The 22,457-nt window shown below is 36.6% G+C and overlaps 1 protein-coding gene across 1 annotated transcript in view; it reads right to left on the bottom strand.

The window, feature by feature from the left end:
- Positions 1–22,255, bottom strand: part of ERAP1 (endoplasmic reticulum aminopeptidase 1) — a 31,383-nt gene extending 9,128 nt beyond the window's left edge. Inside the window, exons 1-16 of the mRNA XM_032214349.1 lie at positions 21,862–22,255; positions 18,843–19,383; positions 14,490–14,628; positions 13,594–13,728; positions 12,934–13,054; positions 11,744–11,898; positions 10,542–10,655; positions 9,271–9,402; positions 8,593–8,724; positions 8,410–8,484; positions 6,942–7,099; positions 5,895–5,974; positions 5,251–5,434; positions 3,449–3,605; positions 773–957; positions 430–591 (exon numbers count right to left, since the gene is read on the bottom strand). Of these exons, the coding sequence (XP_032070240.1) occupies positions 430–591; positions 773–957; positions 3,449–3,605; positions 5,251–5,434; positions 5,895–5,974; positions 6,942–7,099; positions 8,410–8,484; positions 8,593–8,724; positions 9,271–9,402; positions 10,542–10,655; positions 11,744–11,898; positions 12,934–13,054; positions 13,594–13,728; positions 14,490–14,628; positions 18,843–19,348 (2,435 nt within the window). The 5' untranslated portion in view covers positions 19,349–19,383; positions 21,862–22,255. The remainder of the gene's footprint in view (positions 1–429; positions 592–772; positions 958–3,448; positions 3,606–5,250; positions 5,435–5,894; positions 5,975–6,941; positions 7,100–8,409; positions 8,485–8,592; positions 8,725–9,270; positions 9,403–10,541; positions 10,656–11,743; positions 11,899–12,933; positions 13,055–13,593; positions 13,729–14,489; positions 14,629–18,842; positions 19,384–21,861) is intronic.
- Positions 22,256–22,457: the final 202 nt, after the last annotated feature.

The following is a 22,457-nucleotide window of genomic DNA, read 5'->3' as shown; positions in this document are numbered from 1 at the left end:
ATGTGCAATTAATGTATAATTCAACAATTATCATTTGACTATAATTGTTGTTCCCCAGAAGCAATTATTGCATAACTATTAAGTGATCATGAAAATGTAAGAAATGGGTATTGAGAGCTATAATGTGAACTAGTTCCTTTGAATTTAAAATGACCCATGGTATTAAACAGCTTCAACCCATGGGCTGACTCCTAAACACAATCCCTCCAAGTAAATATGGAAAGGTATGACCAGTCCCCCACCCACCCCAAAAAACTTGTATAAAGATTATTTTCTATACAATTCATGTTGTCTTGTATTTTTTTGTTATGAACTGCACCAGTAGAGGCTAAACCAATTTTGTTGTATACATAATGTACAATGACAATAAAGGCTATTATTGCTGCTGCTGTTGTTGTTGTTATGTTATGCTATTTGAAGAATGCTTACCACTGAAGCTTTTCTTTGTTTTGGCTCAGACACAATACAACTTCAATCTGATTCTTTTCAGTATCGAATTCAGGTAACTGATACTTGCTGAAAAGGAAATCCCAGTTTTCATCTGTTTGTATTCCAACAGCATATACTGCCATCTTAATGTTATTTGGCAATCTGTAATAAATTGTGCTCATATTATTCTCTGAGAAAAATATATATTAAATTACTGCTATTTATGTGATTCATTTTGCAAAGTAAATCTCCCACCAAGCAGGATTACAAACCCCTGAATGGATATCTTTTCCTGAAGACAGAAGGATATTGTTTAAGCACCCGTAAAAAGTGAAATACGTACTTCAGAGTTCCATCTGAATCCTTCCATTTCATGAAATACTCTTGTGCCTTGTCTACACATGGTTTGTATTTACGTACACATGCAAACATAAGTAAGGTGTTTCGAAGTATTTGCTCAGACACGGTACCTTCATCATCCCAAGATTGTTTGTCAATCATATTTTTAAATAGATTTACTATGTATGCCTAGAATGATTTGTGAAATAATAAAATAAGGTTGTAATAAATGTAAGTCAATTATTTAAAGCAGCAACTAACAATCTTGTTATTCAATTAAAAGTCATATTGCTTGTATCTTTCATAAATCACAAACAGAAAGCTGGATAGGATGTATACTCCCTATGGTTTAAGGAACAATTTCCTTTAATAATAAAAACTATAGAAGTTATTTCATATATGTGATCTTGTTTATAAAATTGTAATCATACAGTGCATATGCATGCCTATACATTGTTCTTAGAGTAGTCATAACATCATTGTAGTTAGTACAAAGAGAAGAGATTCCAACAAAAGAGAACATTTGTAGCTCAGGGTTGAACTATGAAGTCTTTGGTGCTGGCTGACTTTGTTGTTTACTTGGAGACATTTCATTACCCAACTAGATAACTTCATCAATGCTTTGGGATTAAAAGACATTAAAAGGAAGAGAATAAGGGAAGGGGTAGGTAATATCAGTGATTTAGGGATCAATAAAAACATGAAGGGATTATTTAAAAAAAAAACAAATAATTGGAAACTTATGCTTTACAGCTTTGGCCTATATTTACTATTTTTATTTGCCAAACTATAAAGGAATGGAAGTCCTTTACACTGCCCTAGACAGAGTCCATTGACTCTGTCTGAGGCAGTGATGGCTAACCTTTTTGCCATCAAGTGCCAAAAGTGGGAGTGCAAGGGGGGGGGGAGGGTCATGCATATGTGCGGGATGTTCACATGCGTATGTGCAGGAGGAAAGCATGCACTTGTAACCTTCCCCTCCCCCTGTTTTGGTGTGTGATGGTATGATGGACCCATTTTTCACCCTCCCCAGGTTGCAGAGGCTTTCTAGGAGCCTGGGCAGGGTGAAAATGGCCTCCCCCACCTCCTCCGAAGAGAAGCCTCCGAAAGGAGAAAAACAGCCCAACGTGCAAACCAGAAGTTTGGGAACAGACTTGCCCATAGGGCCATTTTTCTCCCTCCGGAGGCTTCAGGGAAGACTCCTGAAGCCTCCAGAGAGAGAAAAACAGTCCAAACAGTTCCTGAACTTACAGTTTGCGCATTGGGTGGTTTTTCACTCTAAAGCCTCCAGAGGGCAAAAAATGGCCAAAAATGAAGGCTGAAATCAGCTGGATAGAGCGTGTATGCGCACTGAAGCTGACATGACAATGTCTCACGTGCCCTAAGAAATGGCTTAGGTTCACCATAACGGGTCTAGGGAATAGGAAACTGTTCAAGAATGGATACATAGGCATACATGGGGTTTTTTTTTAACTCACAAGTAATTTTATTTCTTGAAATTGAAGCAGACAAACCTTTAGAGCACAGTTGGCCGGGGGGGGGGGGGAGCTGAGGGAAAGAGAGGATGGTAAGTGCAAGGGCAGTTGCCTGCGTCTGCAGATTTATTTGTGTGACCTGCCACTCATGTGAGTGGGTTGTGAGCCTTGACACCCACTGCTTGTACAAGTGGGGCTTGCACAAGTGGAACTCTCATGAGTTGTGTTCATGTGGTCTGTGAATGAGCCACAGCCATGCCCCACAGGTTGGGGACCCCTGATTTAGAAACACAGAATTACAGGATTGAAAAGACCATTCAGGTCTTCTACCCCAGCCATGTGCCCAGGGTAGGAACATTGTTATGCCACACCAATGATTATCCAGGCTTTACTTGAAAACCTCAAGTGTTGGAGCGCTCATGACTTCAAGGAGCAGGCTGTTCCACTGCATAACAGCTCACAATCCTTACCAAACTAAATATAGCATTCAGTAATATTTAATATTACATAACATGCAGTTAATTTAGTGCCTTACAGATTAACTGACTGTAACTTTATTTTGAAGAGTATTCTTAACCAATTCATATTAATTTCCTATTTCATACTTCTTCTAAAGAGAAAAAATAGCTGGTGGTTTATCAGCTGATTTTATATCTAGGAGGAGCTCTAGTTAAAATAATTTAACTGAGAACATATTCCAATAGAGAGCTTGTCTAGTAATACCATTAGCTGGAATGGGTTTATGCTGCTGTTAACAGTGGTTAGTGTTGATGACAACTGGAAAGATCTAAATCCATCATCTGACTTGAAACCCCATTGGCTAGCATTAGCCAAGCTTTTGTCATATTGTTATTGTAGGGATAAAATGGATTTTCACAGGAAATCAGTTTTGAAATTTAGACATATGTCCAATCAATCAATTCTGATGAATTCTGATGATCAATCCTGATCCTAGAATATTTTGCCAATATATTAGTTTGTGTGTATATATTTATGACTTACTACCATGATGGGCAAGCACCATTACTGTGGTAGTAGAGAACTACCAGCATTCTACAAAGAATACTCCATCTTGGAATTTTTAAGTTTAAAAAGAAACAAAATAAAATTCATTTCATTTAGCATAAAACAAACATATCCATTGATTATTTAAAAATCTATGCAAGTTTTCAATTTTATTCTGCCTTAACTCTTTCTTATTTTACCTTTAATTGTTGTTCTGTGTCCCTTATGTTTGTCTTCTCCAGCAGTTTATACAAAGGAATGAGCTCATTCAGTCCCTGATATACAGGAGTAATTTCAGATTCATGTTTTAAATATAATGTTAAATCAAGAGCTTTTTCAATTGACAGTTTTCCAGCACTGAGGAAATAGAAAATGTGTTTTAAAAAATAAATATTTTTAAAGGGTCTGAATCATCTTCCCTATAAATTTTCAAATTAACAATATATATTAACCAAATACATTTTAGTTTTTTCTTTTTACCATGCTTGAACATAAATTTATAATCAGGTTAAAAAAATTAGGTATCTTTTTTGTAATGATGTATTTGTCTAAAAAAGCAAATTACCGTATTTTTCAGAGTATGACGCGTTGGAGTATAAGACAAACCAAGGATTTGAAGAGGCAATTTTTTTAAAAAAAGATTTTGCACTCTGCAAACCTTCCTCCCAAAAGGGCATGAATAAAAAAAAGGGCATGAATAGCTGTTAGGAGGCTTGTAGAGTGCTCCTGGTGGGGGGGCAAAAACAAACAAAAAACAGCCTGTTTTTCATGAAAACGAACCTGTTTTTTGTCAAAAAAAGGGGGGCATGGATAGCCTTTAGGAGGCTTATAGAGTGCTCCTGGGGGCTGGGAGGGGGTAAAATTGAGCAAAAAGGTCCATTTTTTGCTCATTTCTGCCCTCCCCGGGCTCCAGGAGCTCTCTGAAAGCCTCCTAAAAGCTATGCTTGGCCATTTTGTTGAATGGAGTAGGGGAAAGGAAAAAAATGCTGTATTCAATGTGTAAGACGCACCCAGATTTTCAGCCTCTTTTTTGACAGAAAAAGGTGTGCTTTATACTCCAAAAAATATGGTAATGTTGTGTTCTAGATAGTAAATGCACTGAAACATAACACAGCACTATGGTAGTGATGACAGCTGATACATTACAACTTCTTCTAGAGTTCTTAGAAAGAACTCTAAATTCTTGAAAATAGCTTCACTGGTGCAGGTAATCATTAATTTACAACAGTTCATTTAGTGACTGTTCAAAGCTACAATGGCACTGAAAAAAGTAATTGATGACTGTTTTTCCCAGTTACAACTGTTGTAGCATCCCCTTGGGCACATTGTCAAAATTTCAATGACTGGCAACTGGTTCATATTTATGACAGTTGTAGTGTCTTGGGATCATGTGTTCTGCTTTTACAACATTCTGACAAGCAAAGTCAATGAGGAAGCCAGATTCACTTAACAACCAGGTTACTAACAGGGATTCACTTAACAACTGAGGCAAGAAAGATCATAAAAGAAGTTAAAACTCACAAATGTCTCACTTTACAACAGAAACTTTGGGTTCAATTGTGGTCACAGTTAAAGAATTACCTGTATAGCTCTGTGGCCTTCAATACACTTTCAGCTCAGTTTTCATCTATACTTGCAGGCTTTTTATTCAATGTTTTATATGGCCTTGGATTATCTTTAAATCCCTTGGCACAATTCTTTACTAGGGTACAAGGGTATATAACATGTCTGACATTCTAACTGTATTTCTCAATATACAACAGTTATTTCCTTTCTTAGCTCAAGATGTGCCCTACCTTTGGATACATTCAGTTATTCTGTATTACTTCAACCAGTGCCTCCTGCACAAATGTGGAATATGCTTGTTTATCAGGGAAAGACCCATCTTTCTTTTAAAGAAGTTAAATGAGGAGCTTCTTACATCAGGCACCCATGCTTGCTTGTTTATTTAACTTCTTCCTTGCCCTCAAATATTAGGCATGTGAAAATCTTAAACTCTTACCTCACCAGCTGGAATGCATTGTTAATGAGGTTTGCTCGATCATTACTGCTTATTGCTTTATGATTGTCTTTTAACAGGCGAATTAGAGAATCCCAGCCATGATCTCCATAATGCACAATATAATAACCATTCATTCCTACATTAAATTTTATCCATTCCACTTCTTCTGGGAGGACTATGTCATCTAAAATCAAAATATATCACAATTCACAGTGACCCCTGATGTATTTACATTCATCACATGATTAAAAATAAGGAATTTTGGCACATTCTTTTTCGAAAACATACTTTCAATATGTTTTGTGGATATGCATCTGATTTTTAATGACTGAAAAGATATAATCTTAAAATTCAATACTCCCTAAATTTTGAACTCTTCCAAAAATATATTAATATATCAATAACTGATTGAAATATATATTTAAAAGAATTATGCAAAATGCTTTGTGAACAAAAAATAAATAAATAAAGCAACCTCACCATTTCATTTGCAATCCAGTCTCTGTTTCAAGTCAGAATGGTACATTTTAGGGTTGGATCAACTTAAACATTTGTACTATGTTTTGACAATAAAATATTTTTCACACCTCTGTTGATTAATGTTGAAATCTTACGTAAGTCTCCACGACTTGGGTTAAACTTACTTGTTTTGGTTGTCAGCAAGAACCTCTGAACATCATTACATTTATTGGTAAGATATGTCAATGGAATGTGCCACAGACTCCTAAAAACAAAATCAACACTATGATTTTTGAAATAGATTGAATGATTTTTAAACAGATAAAATGAGTTGCATCACTTTGACGGATAGAGATTGTAAACATTAACCTGGGAAACAGTGTGTGGTAATAAGGACACACTTAGGAAGGTGAAAATAACGTTATGTTCCTAAAAAGTATTTAAATGGTTGATTCAACCTTCCTCCCATGTTAATGGCAATTATTACGGTTTTAACAGGTATCCAATGCTTACTCTGAACTAAATTGAATGAGTAATTTTCTGTAAGAAAGATACATATGTATGAATTTGTCTACTTGGCTTCCTAAGAGCTAAAAACATCAAATGGATTCCTAGAGAGGAAGCAGATTCATCAAGTAGATTCCTAAATTGGGAGCAGGGAGAAGTTGACATTTCACAGCAACAGCCAAACTTTTGCAAAAATTATTCCCTCTAACTTTTTTTTCTTTCTTTTTTGCTGAGAAATGAGGCTCTTTTGCAAAATTGTTTTATCAATTCCTGTCATTACTAAGCAATTGCAGGCTTGGATTGCTCAGCAGGGGCCAGAACAGAGAGGCAGAATTAATGTAAGCAGAATGGGCTGCCTCTGGCAAGTGAGAAAGCCAAGTGTGGGGCCATGAATCTCTCCACACTGGGACTAAAATTCTACTTGCAGGGAGGATTTTCAGTGTCACAGTGACACTTTACAGGGCTTGCCTCAACTTGCTGAAGCACCCAACATGTCTTAGCCTCAATTCCGCTTGCTTAATGACACGAGATCGCTTAACAACTGCCAAATGGGAGAGTCAGAATTGCAGTCATTGAGTGAAGCAGTAAAATGGTATCTTGCTTAATGACTGCTTTGCTCAACAATCCAGATTCCAAGCCAACTGTGGCCCTAAGAAATATCCGTATCATGAAGTAGAATCGGTATAAAATATAATCAGAAACAAGTCTCATTCATTCATCATTACCCAGCTGATGAGGAAAAAGTAGGTTTTTTTGAATAATGTTCTTGTTGTAGATGGACATTTTTTCCTTTAATAGTAACTGTCACTAGAGGAAATCCTTTTTGGAGTGTCCAAGTATTCATCACTGCCTGTACATCATGGACCACAGCTTTGGTCCAGTGCTATATATAAGTTACAAAAATATGAACAAAAACATAGGTATATACATTGATAAAAAGTAGTAATCACAGAAATTAAAAAATACAAACGTGCCATATTTTAATCATTTGTAAAGTCATCAGTTTAATATCCTCAACTGTGATATTCTTTTCAGCCTAAGGAAGCAATGTTTTAATGATAATTCCTTATTCTTGTAACAATCAAGTAATAGTCCTAATAAGTTCCAGATTATTCATTTTTATTTCCAATTATCTATGTACCAAAGGAACAAGACTCCTCTTTGAATTATTTTCTGTAGCTATAGAGTTCTAAACAATGTCCCAACTCAGTTAATATAAGAAATTATTTGCTACATGGATAACAAGTTAAACTTGTATACTTCTACCTTTTCTTCCCCTTCCACATCAGCAAAGTAATGAAGCTTAGTAATTTCTTATATTTTAATCAACTGTAATTTTCCAAATAAGTTGATGAAATTCAACTTTAAAAAAAATTAGATTATGCTTTGGGAACAGAACCAGTGCATTCTTTTTTTAAACAACAACAAATGTGGCCATGAAAGAAAACTCAAGTTTTACCATGTTTCTTCCATTGGAAATTTTTAATTTATATTAGAAGAAAATTAGAACAATATGTAACTGCAAAAAAATCATAACTATCAGGGGACCCATAGCATATGTTTTGCCTACGTGCTAAAAATTATTTGTGAAAACAACCTGATATAACTACCTGAGAGAAAAGCTTGTTATGAATACAATCTAAAACAAATATCTGTGATTCTTTTAAATATTTCAGAACATTCCATCTAGAATATCTTAATTCATAGACTGGTGGTTCTTCACTTAGGCATTAGCTTTTGTCAAAATGACTGCATAGTAGCAATCAGTTTTACTGATTTAAAACTTTGGCCTCCAAATATCAAGTTATTGTACAATGCACCTTTAGTATTATGTAAAACAATTCAAATCCATGTTTGAACTTGAAAGATACTGTTCTGAGTTGGAAACAGAGTTGACCTCAAAACAGAGTCACTTTGAGTTCAGACTTTTTCAGAATAGTTGGAACAGTACTCAAAGGGCCCAGTAGATAAGACTTAAATAATCTATTTCAACTGCATACCTTACAAATGAATGTATCACAACTTCAGTGACATAATATGGATGGCTGCCTAGAGATGCTGGACAATGAGTTAGGCAGCACACATATTAAATAGAAAAAAGAAAGAGAGAGGAGGGGGAAAGAACAAAAAAGAAAAGAAAAAAAAGAAAAGAAAAAAGGAGAAAAAAAGAAAAAGAAAGAAAAATTATCTCACTGAGTTTAAGACTCTCTCCTTGTTTCTGATACAAACTCCATTTTGTCCGTGACTTCCATCAGGATCTGGACAAACCTAACCAACAAATAATTATTCGAGATATTACAAAATGAACATCAGTGCTACTCAATAATATTTTAAAATTAGGTATTTTGGGAGAAGCAATACTTCTCAAATACTTGCATCTGATAAGCTGTCCCACAGATCTTTGTTTTTTGTGTTCTGATAACTGAATCGTAACAAATATTTCACAAGACCAGCTTGAAAAATTTCTGGGCTGAGATAGTCCTGTAGCATATTGAGAATACAAGCTCCCTGCAAATAGAATGAAATAATACAAAATACATCTGGTGTTTTGTTTTTTCATGTTTAGGTATTTGGACTAATATCATGTCTATATAGTCACTGATAATGGCACTAAATCCTATTTTTTTGTCTCTGCAGTTTGAAATTAATGACCCTAAAATGTTTCAACATTATGATTTGTGGTTTTAATGATTAGAATAAAATGGACAATGGATAATAAAAACAAGGGAAGGTATGGGTTTTTTTTTGCCATAACAAAGATATAGAAAATTTTATAAATGTATTATATTTATTGCACAAGAAATCTAAACCTTCTTTTTTCTATTTTTTTCCTTTCAATTCTTCCAGCACTTTTGCTTTTCTTTTTTCTCCCCGCTTTCCTGCTTTTGCACTTTATTATTTGCATTAGTTTTTGTGTTTTTATAACTTTAATAAAAAACATTAAAAATAGAGTATCATATAGTCTGACCATCTTAACAGTGAAAATCAAAATAACTTTCAAATATAAACATAGTACCCAGAATTATTAAACTTGGCCAAAATTTCTTATTTTACCTTATCATAGGAAACATCATCAAACATTTCTAGAATCTGAGCTGGATTTTCAACAGGGGTCGATATAGGATGTGAAGAATTTAAAGCATCTACTTCCATGGCATTAAAATACTTGTTTAAAAAATAATCTTCCTAAACAAAAGAAAAAGAAGCAGGGAATAGTCTGCTGAGATTTTGAGCTCATTTTAAAATGAGACATTGAAATAAACTTACATTTAATTATTTATACAGAATTAATACTTTATTACTTAATTTATGATTTCAAATACATCTTTTGAGTACCATTATTTTTGGTAAGAGTGGAGAATTAGCATATATACTTCTTTTACCATGATCACAAGGTGGTCAAAGCAAAATTAAACTTTAATTCCCCTCCCCTAAGCTTGCCTCCAAATACAACTGTGGTAATTTCACTAAAAATTAAATTAATGTAAAATTACTTACTATATCTATTTATAAAATACTTTTGCTTATAATATGATCATCTTTAATATTACTGGGACAAAATCTCATTATTCCAATTCCAGCATTAAATTAAACACTGGTAGAATCATGTTTCATCCAATAGATGAAGCAAATTCTAGTCCAACAATTTTTTGTGCCATAATAAATTAGTCTTTTAGGTATTTTGTGTTATTTGTCTGAAAATATTGGCCTCAGTAGAAAGAAGATAATTTGTTTTCTTTATGGGCTGAGAATAAATCGAATGTTGGCAGACTACATTCAAACATCCCACCTCCCAAAAGCAAAAAAGGGAGAACAGAAAATAGTAGGAAATAATTCTTTTAAGTCCTAAGTGACTTAGAAAATATTAGTGTTAGTATTATGGGAAATGTATACATGTCAGTATGTATGTATACATACGTACATTCATACAATCCTGTAATCCCTTCATTGGAGTCAGGGTGACAGATCAGAGCTCAAGCATTTACTGGCTGGATGCCCTTCCTGACGCCTACGCAGTGTTCACAACAGATTATTATTCATTATGCCGAGAGAGACAATATCTTCCGCTACCTAGGATCGAACTCACGGGCTCCAAATTGCGAGGCAAGAGCTCTACCTCTAGGCCACCATGCTGCTCACATAATTCACTGTATAATTATTTTCATTAACTATAAAATTCCGTACAGTGCTATATGATCATGCCTACAGTCTAAAAACTTTGCTGAGCCTGCCTAGTGCAAATTTAAAAGTGGGTGGTGGTGTCTATTTTCAGTCCTGGGATTTTCTTATTATTAAAATGGGGGGGGGGGCGACCCAATACTTACAACTTTCAGTTCTGGATGAGTCTTGCTTACTGACACAAATTCCATAAACTTTGCAAAACCTTCATTAAGCCAAAGATCATTCCACCATTCCATTGTAACCAAATTTCCAAACCACTAGAAAAAAGTAGCAAGATTGACACAATTCATAAGACGCTATTCAAATTGAAAGTGTCCATTTTATAAATAAGGAAAAAGTAAAGGTATAGCTAGAAACTGTTCTATACCTACTCAACCATCTCTTGTTTATTATGAAAAGAAAAGTGTTTTGTGTGGCAACAACTAATGCCTTTCATGAGACCACCACGTAACATTTGTTGTTTATGAAAACTGGATATGCACAATTCCAATATAAACATCAGCAGCTAATCTAGCACAATGAGCCTTTAGACTGATTAACTGGCATTGACTGGGTAGTAGTTTTTAAGACAAACGGAATTTCCACAGGAATGTAGTTAGAAGAACTAACTCTCTTACTGAATTTCTATAGGATGGAGACTCCAAGTATCTCAAATAAAAGTACTAATATTCACATCTAATCCAATCAAAAATAACTGGAATATAAGCAGGTGCATATTTTTCCTTCTGTTAAAATCCCTAAAAAGTTGTCAAATTTATATCAACACTTGTGTCACAAAAGAAGTGACGTTGGGTGGCGATACCAAAGCTTATTTGATATCACTAAAACTATATGCAGTACATTCACTGGTGAATGAAAAGTATGTACCCACACACTCTGTAAAACTTCAGTGAAGAAACTAGAGACTAGAAGATGTCCTTTCTAAACTACATACAGAAAACATACTGTAGCTCAGTGGTTCCCAACCTTTTTTTAGCTATGCCCCATCTAAGCATCCCTAAAATCCTGATGTCCCTCCCCCCTTGAATATAATTGTTACTTTACTCAAAAAGTGAAATCTACTCATGCAGAGGAAGCCCTAAAAGGAACCTTTAAACAAGGTTCAAATTGCCCCCATTAAAAATCAAATTGCCCCCCTATGGAGCGTGGACCCCATGTTGGGAACCACCGCTATAGATTCTGTTAGCTTTATGAGAAAAAAATCATATGCTGGCTTGAGTCATTTATACAAATGTCACAATGTAACAATCAACTGATGTTACTTTCTGATTTCAGAAGGAGTTGTTGTTCAGATAATTAAAATATAACCTTCAATTTCATATATGAAAAGCAAACTACAATTTACCTGATGAGCAAGTTCATGGGCTACTGTCATAGTAATTCCAAGTTTCCTTGATACTGAGGATTTTTCAGAATCATATAACAAAGCAGCTTCCCTGTACGTGGTCAATCCCCAGTTCTCCATTGCACCAGACTGAAAATCTGGAATAGCTACTAGATCTGTAATGAAATGTTATTTTCTTAAAATCTGTTTACACCATACTATACCTGGGAAAAATGCATGCATGTCCACACACAGACATCTAATATAATAAATTCAAATATTTAGTGATATGGAAATTTTTCAAAAGTAATCGTAAATCTTTTGGGCCCTTTAAAAAACATCCTTCAGATGATTTTATTTAAAAAAACAGCAATTTCATTATTCTGTGCCGGGGATGGCAACGTTAAACACTCAAAGACCCACAAAGATCCTAACCGGAAGCCACCCATTCAATTCTGGAGCCAACCGGAAGTCCTGTTCCCTCACCATAGTCTCCTCCTAGCATGGCATCCTTTTTCATCTATCTGTCCTAACCAAAAGCCCTATCAATTGTGGAGTTGACCAGAATACCCCCCCCCTTGCCATAGAGTCTCCTCCTGGCATGCTGTGCTTTCCCCCCTCCCAACAAGAAGCTTCTCTCAAAATTGTGGCGCCAATCGCCAACAGGAAGAGCCACATGCGGCTCCAGAGCCGCAGGTTGCTGACCCTTGGTCTATTCAATGTAGGCTAAAAAAGAACATGCTATTAAAAATAGCAATGAAAAAAGATGATAGCTACATCTAGATAAAAGAAGTCTTTGAAACTGTATATGAAATGTTTCCACAAATGACTGTTTACGACTAAGAAAAAATCTAGAACTCTTTATGTGGGTGATTTTTCTGACAGAACTTAATCATATTAAACTCAATAATCCTTCAAAATGTGTAGGACTGCAATCTGAAATTCCATTTTGCAATGAGTTGGTTTGTACCTTAGCAACATTATCAGCAATAAAAAGTCTAACTTCCTAGTAGAAAACTTAACAGAAATTGGAAGGAACTTTGAATTGAATAAGAATTTGTTTTGTATATACATAACACGTCTTTTAAAAAAATCTAATGCTAAAGGATTGTTTAAATATTAAAAAAATGACTTTAAATTAGAGAATTAATCTGAATTAATATACTTTTCAGATGTTAACAGGATCTGAGAATAATATTATATATATATACCTTGTTTTGGCAAAGGATATGCAATGCCAAAATATCCTTCATAGAAGTCTAAAAGTGTCACTGCTGCATCCAAAGCATACTCTGCTTGTTTGATTTTGTGTGGCACAGCATATACTGAAACCTAAAAGACACAAGCAGGAATAGATTTTGAACATACTGTTAAGATGCATTAACATAGGTTTCTCAGAACATAGTCCTAGTTACTAAAATCAGCACCCAGAATTGCACTGGGTAGATCAAAACAGATAGTTTTGTTGTATTTGCTTCCAATTTTGTCTTGTTTAGGATGGAAACAAGCCAAAACTTCTAGGTTTCATGTCATGCTAATCAATAGAAGCTTTGTTCAGTTACTCCTTTTACCATAAGCCTGATGTAAACAACTGAGAACAGTTCTGAATATGAAGCATTTCTGTGCTACTTTATAAATAGGTATCAACATTTCTTTTTAAAAATTATGTAATCCCTTGTTCAACAGCTTGAAAGCAATAGTGCAAGTCTAAGCATTTGATTATTATATTCCATCAATAGACTTTGGAATTTCTGAAAAATTAGTTTAAACAGACTGTACTCATTTTCAGAAATCATTTTATAATTGCTAGCTTGTGCTTGAATCTGCATAAATGTTTATACAGATAAAATCAGCTGATGCTAAATGATTACCTTAATTCCACGTAATGTCATCTTGGTAACTGATTCAAAGTCTGAAATAATGAAGGCTACTAAGTAAGTGCTCATCTTTACACTGATGTCAAACTGGTCCTCAATAAGCCATTCATTAATGTTTACTGAATTAGCCTAAAATTAAAAAAACATAATTAGTTTTTGCTGCTAGTTGAAAACTGCAAGATTGTTCAGAATTAAGTCTTTTGTAACTCTCTTCAAATGTTCTCACTGCAAAAAGATTATAAAAATGTTATGCTAATGTTACAAAGCATTCTTTTGCAGCAAAGACTATACTTGTCCTTTTGAAGGGCCACTAAAATGTAAGTTATATCTATGCAACTCGTTAATAGTTACGCATTGGTGTGTTCTACAGAACAGTTTAATCCAAATCTATCCAGAAGAAAACCTCATTAGGTTTAACTGGACATCCTTTCAAGAAGGAGCCAAGGTGGCACAGTGGTTAAATGCAGCACTGCAGGCTACTTCAGCTGACTGCAGTTCTGCTGTTCAAATCTCACTGGCTCAGGGTTGACTCAGCCTTCCATCCTTCCGAGGTGGGTAAAATGAGGACCCGGATTGTTGTTGGGGGCAATATGCTGACTCTGTAAACCGCTTAGAGAGGGCTGAAAGTCCTATGAAGCGGTATATAAGTCTAACTGCTATATAAGTCTAACTGCTAAGAAAAAAATTAAAGCATTGCAGCTCAAAACAGGAAAGGATGCCACTTTTGAGGATATAAATAATTTTGATTTCAATTTCAGTATATTAACAAAGAACTTTCTATTTTGATTTGATGTGAACATTTGCAAAAAATATATGCTAAGATTTTAGTCTTTGCTTTAAAAATATTTTTCTTTTATCTGCCTTCTAAAATATTCAAAGTATGCATATACCAAAGGCATATTAGATAGTGCTAGGTGCTTTGGGCTTCTTCTGATCTTAATAGAAAATGTTGCTTTTAGTGCAGGTTCATCAAAGCACGGAAAGGCCATACGTGCAGCTGTTGGCTCAAACTGGGTTGATGCAAGCACCCTGGAATTAAGACAAAAACAAGTAGATTTAAAACTGATCCTGCAGATAGAATACATGGTAAAATGTTTACTAGTCCATATTTCACTTAAACAATATATTTTACCTTATATTTATACATCAGGAAAAAAAACATTAAAATGACTATGCCTCTACGTTTTTTGGAAATAGGTACTTCTGCTTATTGGGATGTATTCTGAGATATATGTACAGGTAGTCCTTGACATATGACCACAAATGAGCTGAAAATTTCTGTTGTTAAGTGATAAATTTAAGTGAGCTATGCCCCATTTTATGAACTTTCTTGTCCCAGTTGTTAAGTGAACGACTGCAGTTGTTATGTTAGTGACAGAGTTGTTAAATGAACATTCCCCATTGACTTTGCTTGTCAGATGATTGCAAAATGATCACATGACCTTGAGACACAGCAATGGTCATAAGTATGAACCAGTTTCCAAGCATCTGAATTTTGAACACATGGCCATGGGGATGCTGCAACAGTCATAAGTGTGAAAAACATTCATGTCACTTTTTTCAGTGCCGTTGTAACTTTGAACCATTACTAAATGAACTGTTGTAAGTTGAGAGCTACTTGTACAGAAGATTAGTCTGTCACAACTGCTTTTCTAGAATTTATAACTTGAAAGATTCTCTCAGATTGCCTGCTTAATAATGGATTTGTTTTTTTAATGGATTCCATTTTGAAAGATATTCCAAAGATTCATTTTGGGAGGGAAAAGAAACACATGACAATAAATAGCCAATTCTAGAATATGACATCTAATCCTTTATAAACTAGCATTAAGATGAAGGATGAAGAATGAACTCTCTACCAGAATAGGTTTATCACCAGTTACCACCAGCTGAAACATTAAGCTAAATATATTGTATTGTCCTGTTATAATATAGGAAGTATTGTATTTAGACCTTGAAAAATATTTATTAAAACCTCCTGGAGCATGTGTACTAGACAGGAAAATTCTCTAGGATTTTTCAAAAGATATCTAAAACATTATCTGGTCCTATCTGGGGAATTAGTTTACAGTTGTTTTAACTTAAGGATAATGAAAATGATTGAGATATTACACAGCGACCATTACCCTTAGCCTCTGACCATCTGGGTTTCATATTAAGTTAGATTAGATGGGTTCAGGAAGTTACACAGGCTTTGTTTAAAACATTAAAATAAGTACTGTGAGATCTCTTCTTAAAAAATCCTAATTGAAGCTGACAAACTGTAACAACCCACCTACAAATATTTTCCTCTGGCACAAAAAAATTAAGAATATATCCTGGTTGAATTTCAGGCTGGTTGGATTAAATCAATAAAATCAATATCAATCCAGATTCTGACATTATTCTGATCACCCGATTAATTTTTCTTGATTTCAACACACTTCTTAATGAAATCAACCATAGTTTTTTATTAGTTCAGGTTGAGATATGGCAGTTTATACTCAACCTTATTGCAGCTGAGGTATTGAAAATCCATTAGGTGCTACCAATGTTCCCTCTAATTTTTTTTCAGTGTGTGCAAAAAAGTATAGCGTTTGAGCGACACATTTTCATGGCTGAGCACCTGAATTTTTTTCACAGATGTTTCACAGAGCAATTGGCTTATAGGATCCAAATTGGGAATGGAGAAAAATGGTTGTGTGTGTGTGTGTGTGTGTGTGTGTGTGTGTGTGTGTGTGTGTTTGAGTGAGCAAGGGATCCAGTAAGGGAACTGCGCCTATTTATAAAAGGTAAAACATGATCAATCGAAGATAAGTATGGGGACAGGTTGGGTGGTAGAGAGAAAGTGATAAAAGAGTGGGAGAGAGGAAGAGAGGAAGAAAAAGAGGGAAGAGAGACAGAAAGAGACAGAGAAGGAGAGAGAAAGTGACAGAAGAATGGAAAAGGAGAAAGAGAAGAGAGACAAAGAGAAAGAGATGAGAGAGACAGAAAGAGACAAAGAGGACAGAGAAGGGCGGAGAGAGAAAGTGAAGGAAGAATGGAAAAGAAGGAGAAAGAGAAGAGAGACAAAGAGAAATAGGATGAGAGAGACAGAGAGAGAAGAGAGGAAGAGGTAAGAGTAAGAGAAAACACCTCATTTCACCATTTGTTAACAGGCTAGATTAGATGAATTAACTAATGCTAAATCTGGCAAGATTTGAGGTGGTTAATAGGAACCTGATTTTAATTTCGGAGTTATTTTTGTGGGTTGCAATTTGTGGTGGCGCTGTGGTTAGAAGGCAGTACTGCAGGCAAACTCTGTCCACAGCAGAGAAGTTCGATCTTGATGAGGTTCAAGATTGATTCAGCCTTTCATTCTTCCAAGATCAGTAAAATGAGGACCCAGTTTGTTGGGGGGAATGTACCGATATTACAAATCGCCAGGAGAGTGCTGTAAAGGACCATGGGGTGGTATAGAAGAGTACATGCCACTTTAATTGCAATCTTGATAAAATCTTGCAAGTTGATAAAAATTGTTATCAAATTTTAGCAATAATTTGTTTCTGGAAATCTGCACTTTGATATGGCACAAGGGATAATCAATAAATAAAGAGATGAGAATAATTAGGTGAAAAACATGGGAACCTTCAGAGTCGGTTTTCACCAGATTCATGCCAATATGATACAATTAATAAAGTTAAAAGGGCAGTGGAAAGGCCTTCAGGGTGCTAACTAATTCCAAGGTTTAGTGCTTCTTTGTGAGCCCCATGCAAATCAGCATGTCTTTTCCTCTCCATTTTGCTGTAATTTTTAAAAAAATATTGTCACTGCTTGTTAATGAATTATACTCTTCTAACTGTAATATATTAAATGCATTTTACCAATAATAGTATTGTCAGAATTCCTAAAAGATACAAAACTTCATTCAGTTGACTTTAAATGCAATAGACAAAATCTGAGTTTATGCAGTTTACATATATCACATAAAGTCTACATATTTAGGCATATTTTATGTAAACCGCATAAAATACATTAATTTAAATGATGTATGTAAAATTACTAAAATGTACAATATTTACATAGGTTATATAATTTCAGTTACCTTTAACATTTATGGATGCTCCTTTCCTCACAAGTAAAATAAAACTTTTAGTATAAACGCCAAATAAATAAGCAAGAGCAAAAAATTATACACATTTAAATAGAATATTCTTTCATAGAAAACCCATCCCCAAACTGTCCATCAATCTTTCAAACAGAACAAATACATTTTTAAGAACTGTTGTTTTTTCCTAAATGTGTTAAATCAACGATTCAGCCATATTTATACCATAATGTGTGATATTTTCTGTAATCAGAAAAGTGAAAGAGTTCTCCCAATCATTAGGAAATCATGAAAAATAAATAAGTCAGAAAACCGTATAGCAGTCGACTTACAACAACATTTGAGACCAGAAGTTCTGTCTACCAGGTGTGGGAGGGATCAAGAGAATGGCAGGACTGCAGGGTAGGGTCAGGGAGGTTGTGTGGGGTATGCAAAAGTCACAGCATGTATTGGGGAGGAGGTGTGAGGGTGCAAGTGAATTCAGAAAGATTTGGGTGAGTGGAGGTGCACAAGTTGGGGAGAGGTTCAGGGCCATGAGGCAGCAAGATATTGTGTCAGAGGTGCATTGTGGGTCTCAGTATGTGCAAGGCATGATATGGGCTGAGTGCACAGGATTTGAGATAGCTGAGTGTGGATTGGGGAGGATGCACAAAAGCGTGAGGCATGGTGTGGGTCAGGGAGGGTGAGCAAGGGCTGGGAGATTAGAGTGTGAGTTGGGAAAGATTCAAGAGGCACAGCAAGGGTTAGGGAAGGTGCACAAGAGTGTGTAAGTAGCCAGTGCAAAATGAGTGCAGAAAGGGAGTGTTCACAGGTGGGGAAGACTTACCCTAGTGATTTGTATCCTTCTCTGCTGGCTTCCCCACTGACTTTCTAGAGAAACCAGCCGTGAAGGTTATAAACAGTGATTGCATGACTGTGGGATGCTACAATAAGCCATAAATGTGCACTGACTGCCAAGTATCCAGATCACAATCACATGATCACAGGGGTGCTGGGACAGGTAGAACTTCAAGGAGTTTTAACTACCATTGATTCACTACCATCATAACTTCAAATGATTGTTGAACGAATTATCATAGTCAAGGACTACTTGTAAATATAAAATAAGAAAAAAATCTATATGATTTTAAATAAAAGTTAGATATTCAAATAATAAATACAGTAATACAGGACTTACCTTATTTCCCCTGCCAGAGTTCTGTATGTGCTTTTATAGAAACCATGAAAACTATCAGATAAATTGGCAGAGTACTCAATGCTAATAATGTAGCTCTGCCCAACTTGTAGAGGTTCAATAGAAATAAGTGCTATCTGCTCAAATGATGGATGTTCTAAAAGTATCATTCCTTTAGCTGCATCAGCGCTGTCCTTAATGTTGTAGATAGTAGTTCTGGTTATCTGAAGATATTTGCTGTGAAGGATGATTGAACTAGTTTGCTCAGTTATTAAAATCTCTATTTTGGACAATCCAGTAAAAGATAAAGTTGTGAGATTTGGATGAATAAGAAGATCATAATGAATTGGAACAACATGTTTTGGAAGTCTAATATTATCCCAAGGAAAGGGATTGCTTTCATCTCTAGCAAATGAATATGATGTTTCACATAGAAAACTTAGAATGATTAGCAATAAGAATATTTTACTCTTCTTCAACATAAAAATCTGATCAGGAAGCAGCAACATGATCACAGGTTACTATGGGATCCAGAGTTAGAAATCTAATAAAGAAAAATAGATTGAGACAATATAAATACATTTTTATGAAATGTTGACTATCATTTATATGGTATAGTTTCAAAGGTTTTATTCTATATATTCTTTTCTATCAAGCAGGCTCTCTTAAAAAGTATATAATTTTGTGAGCTATAGATTGCCAGAATGACACCTTAATATTAAAATAAGGATAATTAATATTTTAAGGCAAACTATACTTATTCATTTAACGTGTAAATAACATCATTTATTTATCAAATTTGTATGGCCACTGATCTTACACAAGGCGATTCTGGTTTGCATATAATGAAACCAACAATTATAAAAACCATTTAGAACAATTAAATAACTAAACATATATTAAAAACTGGAGAGTGGGAGGATTAAAATTAGAATGTTGTGCAGCCAATGCATGGGCTCGCTGCTGCCATTATGATCCCTAGCACTTTTTTTAAGGCACCATTTGAGGGTTCTTTGAAAGGCTATAAGGGTTATAGAAAAAGTTACATCATCTAGGTCAGTAATGGCGAACCTATGGCACTCGTGCCACAGGTGGCACGCAGAGCCATGTCAGGGCATGCGAGGTGCTGCCCTGTCAGCTGGCCAGCGCGCCTGCTGGCCAGCTGAGTTTACCCTTTTTTTAAAGTCATTTTTCGCCCTCCCCAGGCTCCAGAAGCTTTGTAGGAGCCTGGGGAGGGTGAAAAGAGCCTCCCCTGCCCCTCCAGAGATTTCATGAGCTTCCCTGAAGCCTCCAGAGTGCAAAAAATCAGCCCTGCGGGCAAACCGGAAGTTCAGGAACGGACTTCCCGTTTGCTCGGAGGGTCATTTTGACTGCTCCCAAGGCTTCAGGAAAACCTCCTGAAGGTCCCTGAAGTCTTCGGAGCGCTCAAAACGGCCCTCTGAGCAAACCGGAAATGACTTCTGGTTTGCTCAGAGGGTTGTTTTGACTGCTTTTGAGGCTTCACGGAAGCCTCCTGAAAGTCCTTGAAGCATCCAGAGAGCTACGGGGGGGGGAGGCTGTTTTCCCCCTCCCCAGGCTTCTATAAAGCCTCTGGAGCCTGGGGAGGATGAAAAAAGCATGTAAAAATGGGGGGTTGCGCCGGTAGTGCGCGCATGTGCACTGGGGGGGGTCGCGCATTGCATTATGGGTGCGGCATGCCCACACACAATCTCCCTGTGCTCCCCCTACTTATGGCACGTGAGCCAAAAAAGATTCACCATCACTGATCTAGGTCCTGTCAAATGGAACTCCTCACCTCACCAGATAGGATCCAAAATATCTTGCTAGAGGCAGGATTTTACACAGATTTACAGTGTTGTTTATAGCAATTCTGAAGAGTACTGGGCCACTGATACTCCACTGCATGCTTCTCCATGTGGATATAAACCCATGAATGACCAGATGTTGGCTACAGTTCAACCAAATCCATCTGGCAGTTGGGACCATTCATCTCCCATTGTTTCAATTTATGAAGAAAGAGGCTATACTCTCTTTAACAGATTAACAGGGTTGAACTTTGCAGGTCATTTAGTCTAATCCACTCAGAAACAGCAGATAGTACTAAAAAGGATCTAAAACGTCCTGGCTCAAGATATCCTGTACCTTCTGAGTACAAAAACTACCAATTTCTTTTTAATCCATTTAATCATCTTTCCTTCAAAATAACACCACAGTTTTGGTGTGAAGTCCTCTCTTGCCAGCGAATCAGCGAATCCCCTAAACTATCTGTTTTTAAGTCAATAGTCTGATTTCATCTTCCTGATTTCCAACTGAACTTTAAACATGATCGAAAGTAACGCCGTTCATTCCTTTCCTTCATATCTTCTTGCAAGTTTATCTGTGAGCCAAAGGTAGGGACTCCCCAGATCCAAATAGACTGAGTTTGCACGATATAATGCACAGATCCAATTTTCTAAGCTTCCCGCGAAGAATGAATTACGCTGCTCGGGATCACACCGTACGGTACTTGCACGCTAAAGTGCGGTTTGCTACCTGGTAGTTGAGTGTGCTACGAAAATAGTGTAGTGTGGGGGGGGGAGGGGTGTTGGGGGGAAGGGAAGCGCCGTAGCAAAAGTCGACGTAGAACAACCAGAAGCCACTGCCGGTTTCTCGTCGGTTCCTGTACCGTACCGGAATCGTATCGGTTAAAGACGACGCACAGCGGCCGGGGAAAGCTTCGCAAATTGGGGACTATCTGACCTAAGCCCTCAGGCTCAGGGGTCAGTTCAGCACAGCTGAAAGGGAGCGAAAAACCTCCGCATCGAGAGCAATTTTGTAGAGCGTTGGTGCTTCGCTCACCAAAAGTGAGCATGCGTAATGGAGTCGTGACTTTCAATATTGAAACGCGATAGTTCAAGGAAGGGAAATTAGGCCTCGGCTTCCCAACTGACGCCTTTTCTCCTTTCCACGAATGTTATTTCCCTCTCCTGCCTACGTTCCGTCTGCCTTAAAATAAGCCTTTAATGGGGACTCCCTTTTTTACCTGCTCGAAGAAAGCCAGCTGCCTTCGCCCCCACCGCCGCGGCTGCTCCTTTGCTGCCTGGACTTTGCTTGACAAGGAAAAGTGAAAGCGAAACGGCGCGCAAGGTGCTTGCCCCGCTCAGGCTCTTGAGGCGCCCTAAGGAACGGTCTCTAAAGCGGGGGTCTGAAGAAGCTTCTTGAATCAGAAGCGAAACGTTTTAAAGGGGAAAAAAAAAACAAAGTCCAGTTGCCCCCTGAAAAAGCACCTTTGGGACAACCATGACTTGGATGACTGAGAATCTCTATAGACTTGGCTATCCAATTTAGGATGAAAACTCTTTGAATGGTGTGGAAGTAGGAATAGATTTCCAGAGAAAAATATTGCAGACTACAGGAACCAGGAGCACTACTCAGGTGACCTGAGGACACAGATAAACCTCCAAAGTGCTTCAAAGACCCTCTAAAAGGATGCAAATGACCAACTTTCTACAAGGAACATAAATCCTTCCATTCCCCACTATCTAGTCAGAGCTAAAGAAGCTTCTTCATTCCCAGCATTGCTTGCTGGGGAATTTGGGGAGGTGAAGTCCGCCAGTCTTAAACTTGCCAAGGTTGGAG

Source organism: Thamnophis elegans, chromosome 3 (assembly GCF_009769535.1).
Source record: "Thamnophis elegans isolate rThaEle1 chromosome 3, rThaEle1.pri, whole genome shotgun sequence".
NCBI lineage: Eukaryota > Metazoa > Chordata > Lepidosauria > Squamata > Colubridae > Thamnophis > Thamnophis elegans.
This window is presented reverse-complemented; position numbering and strand designations above follow the sequence as displayed.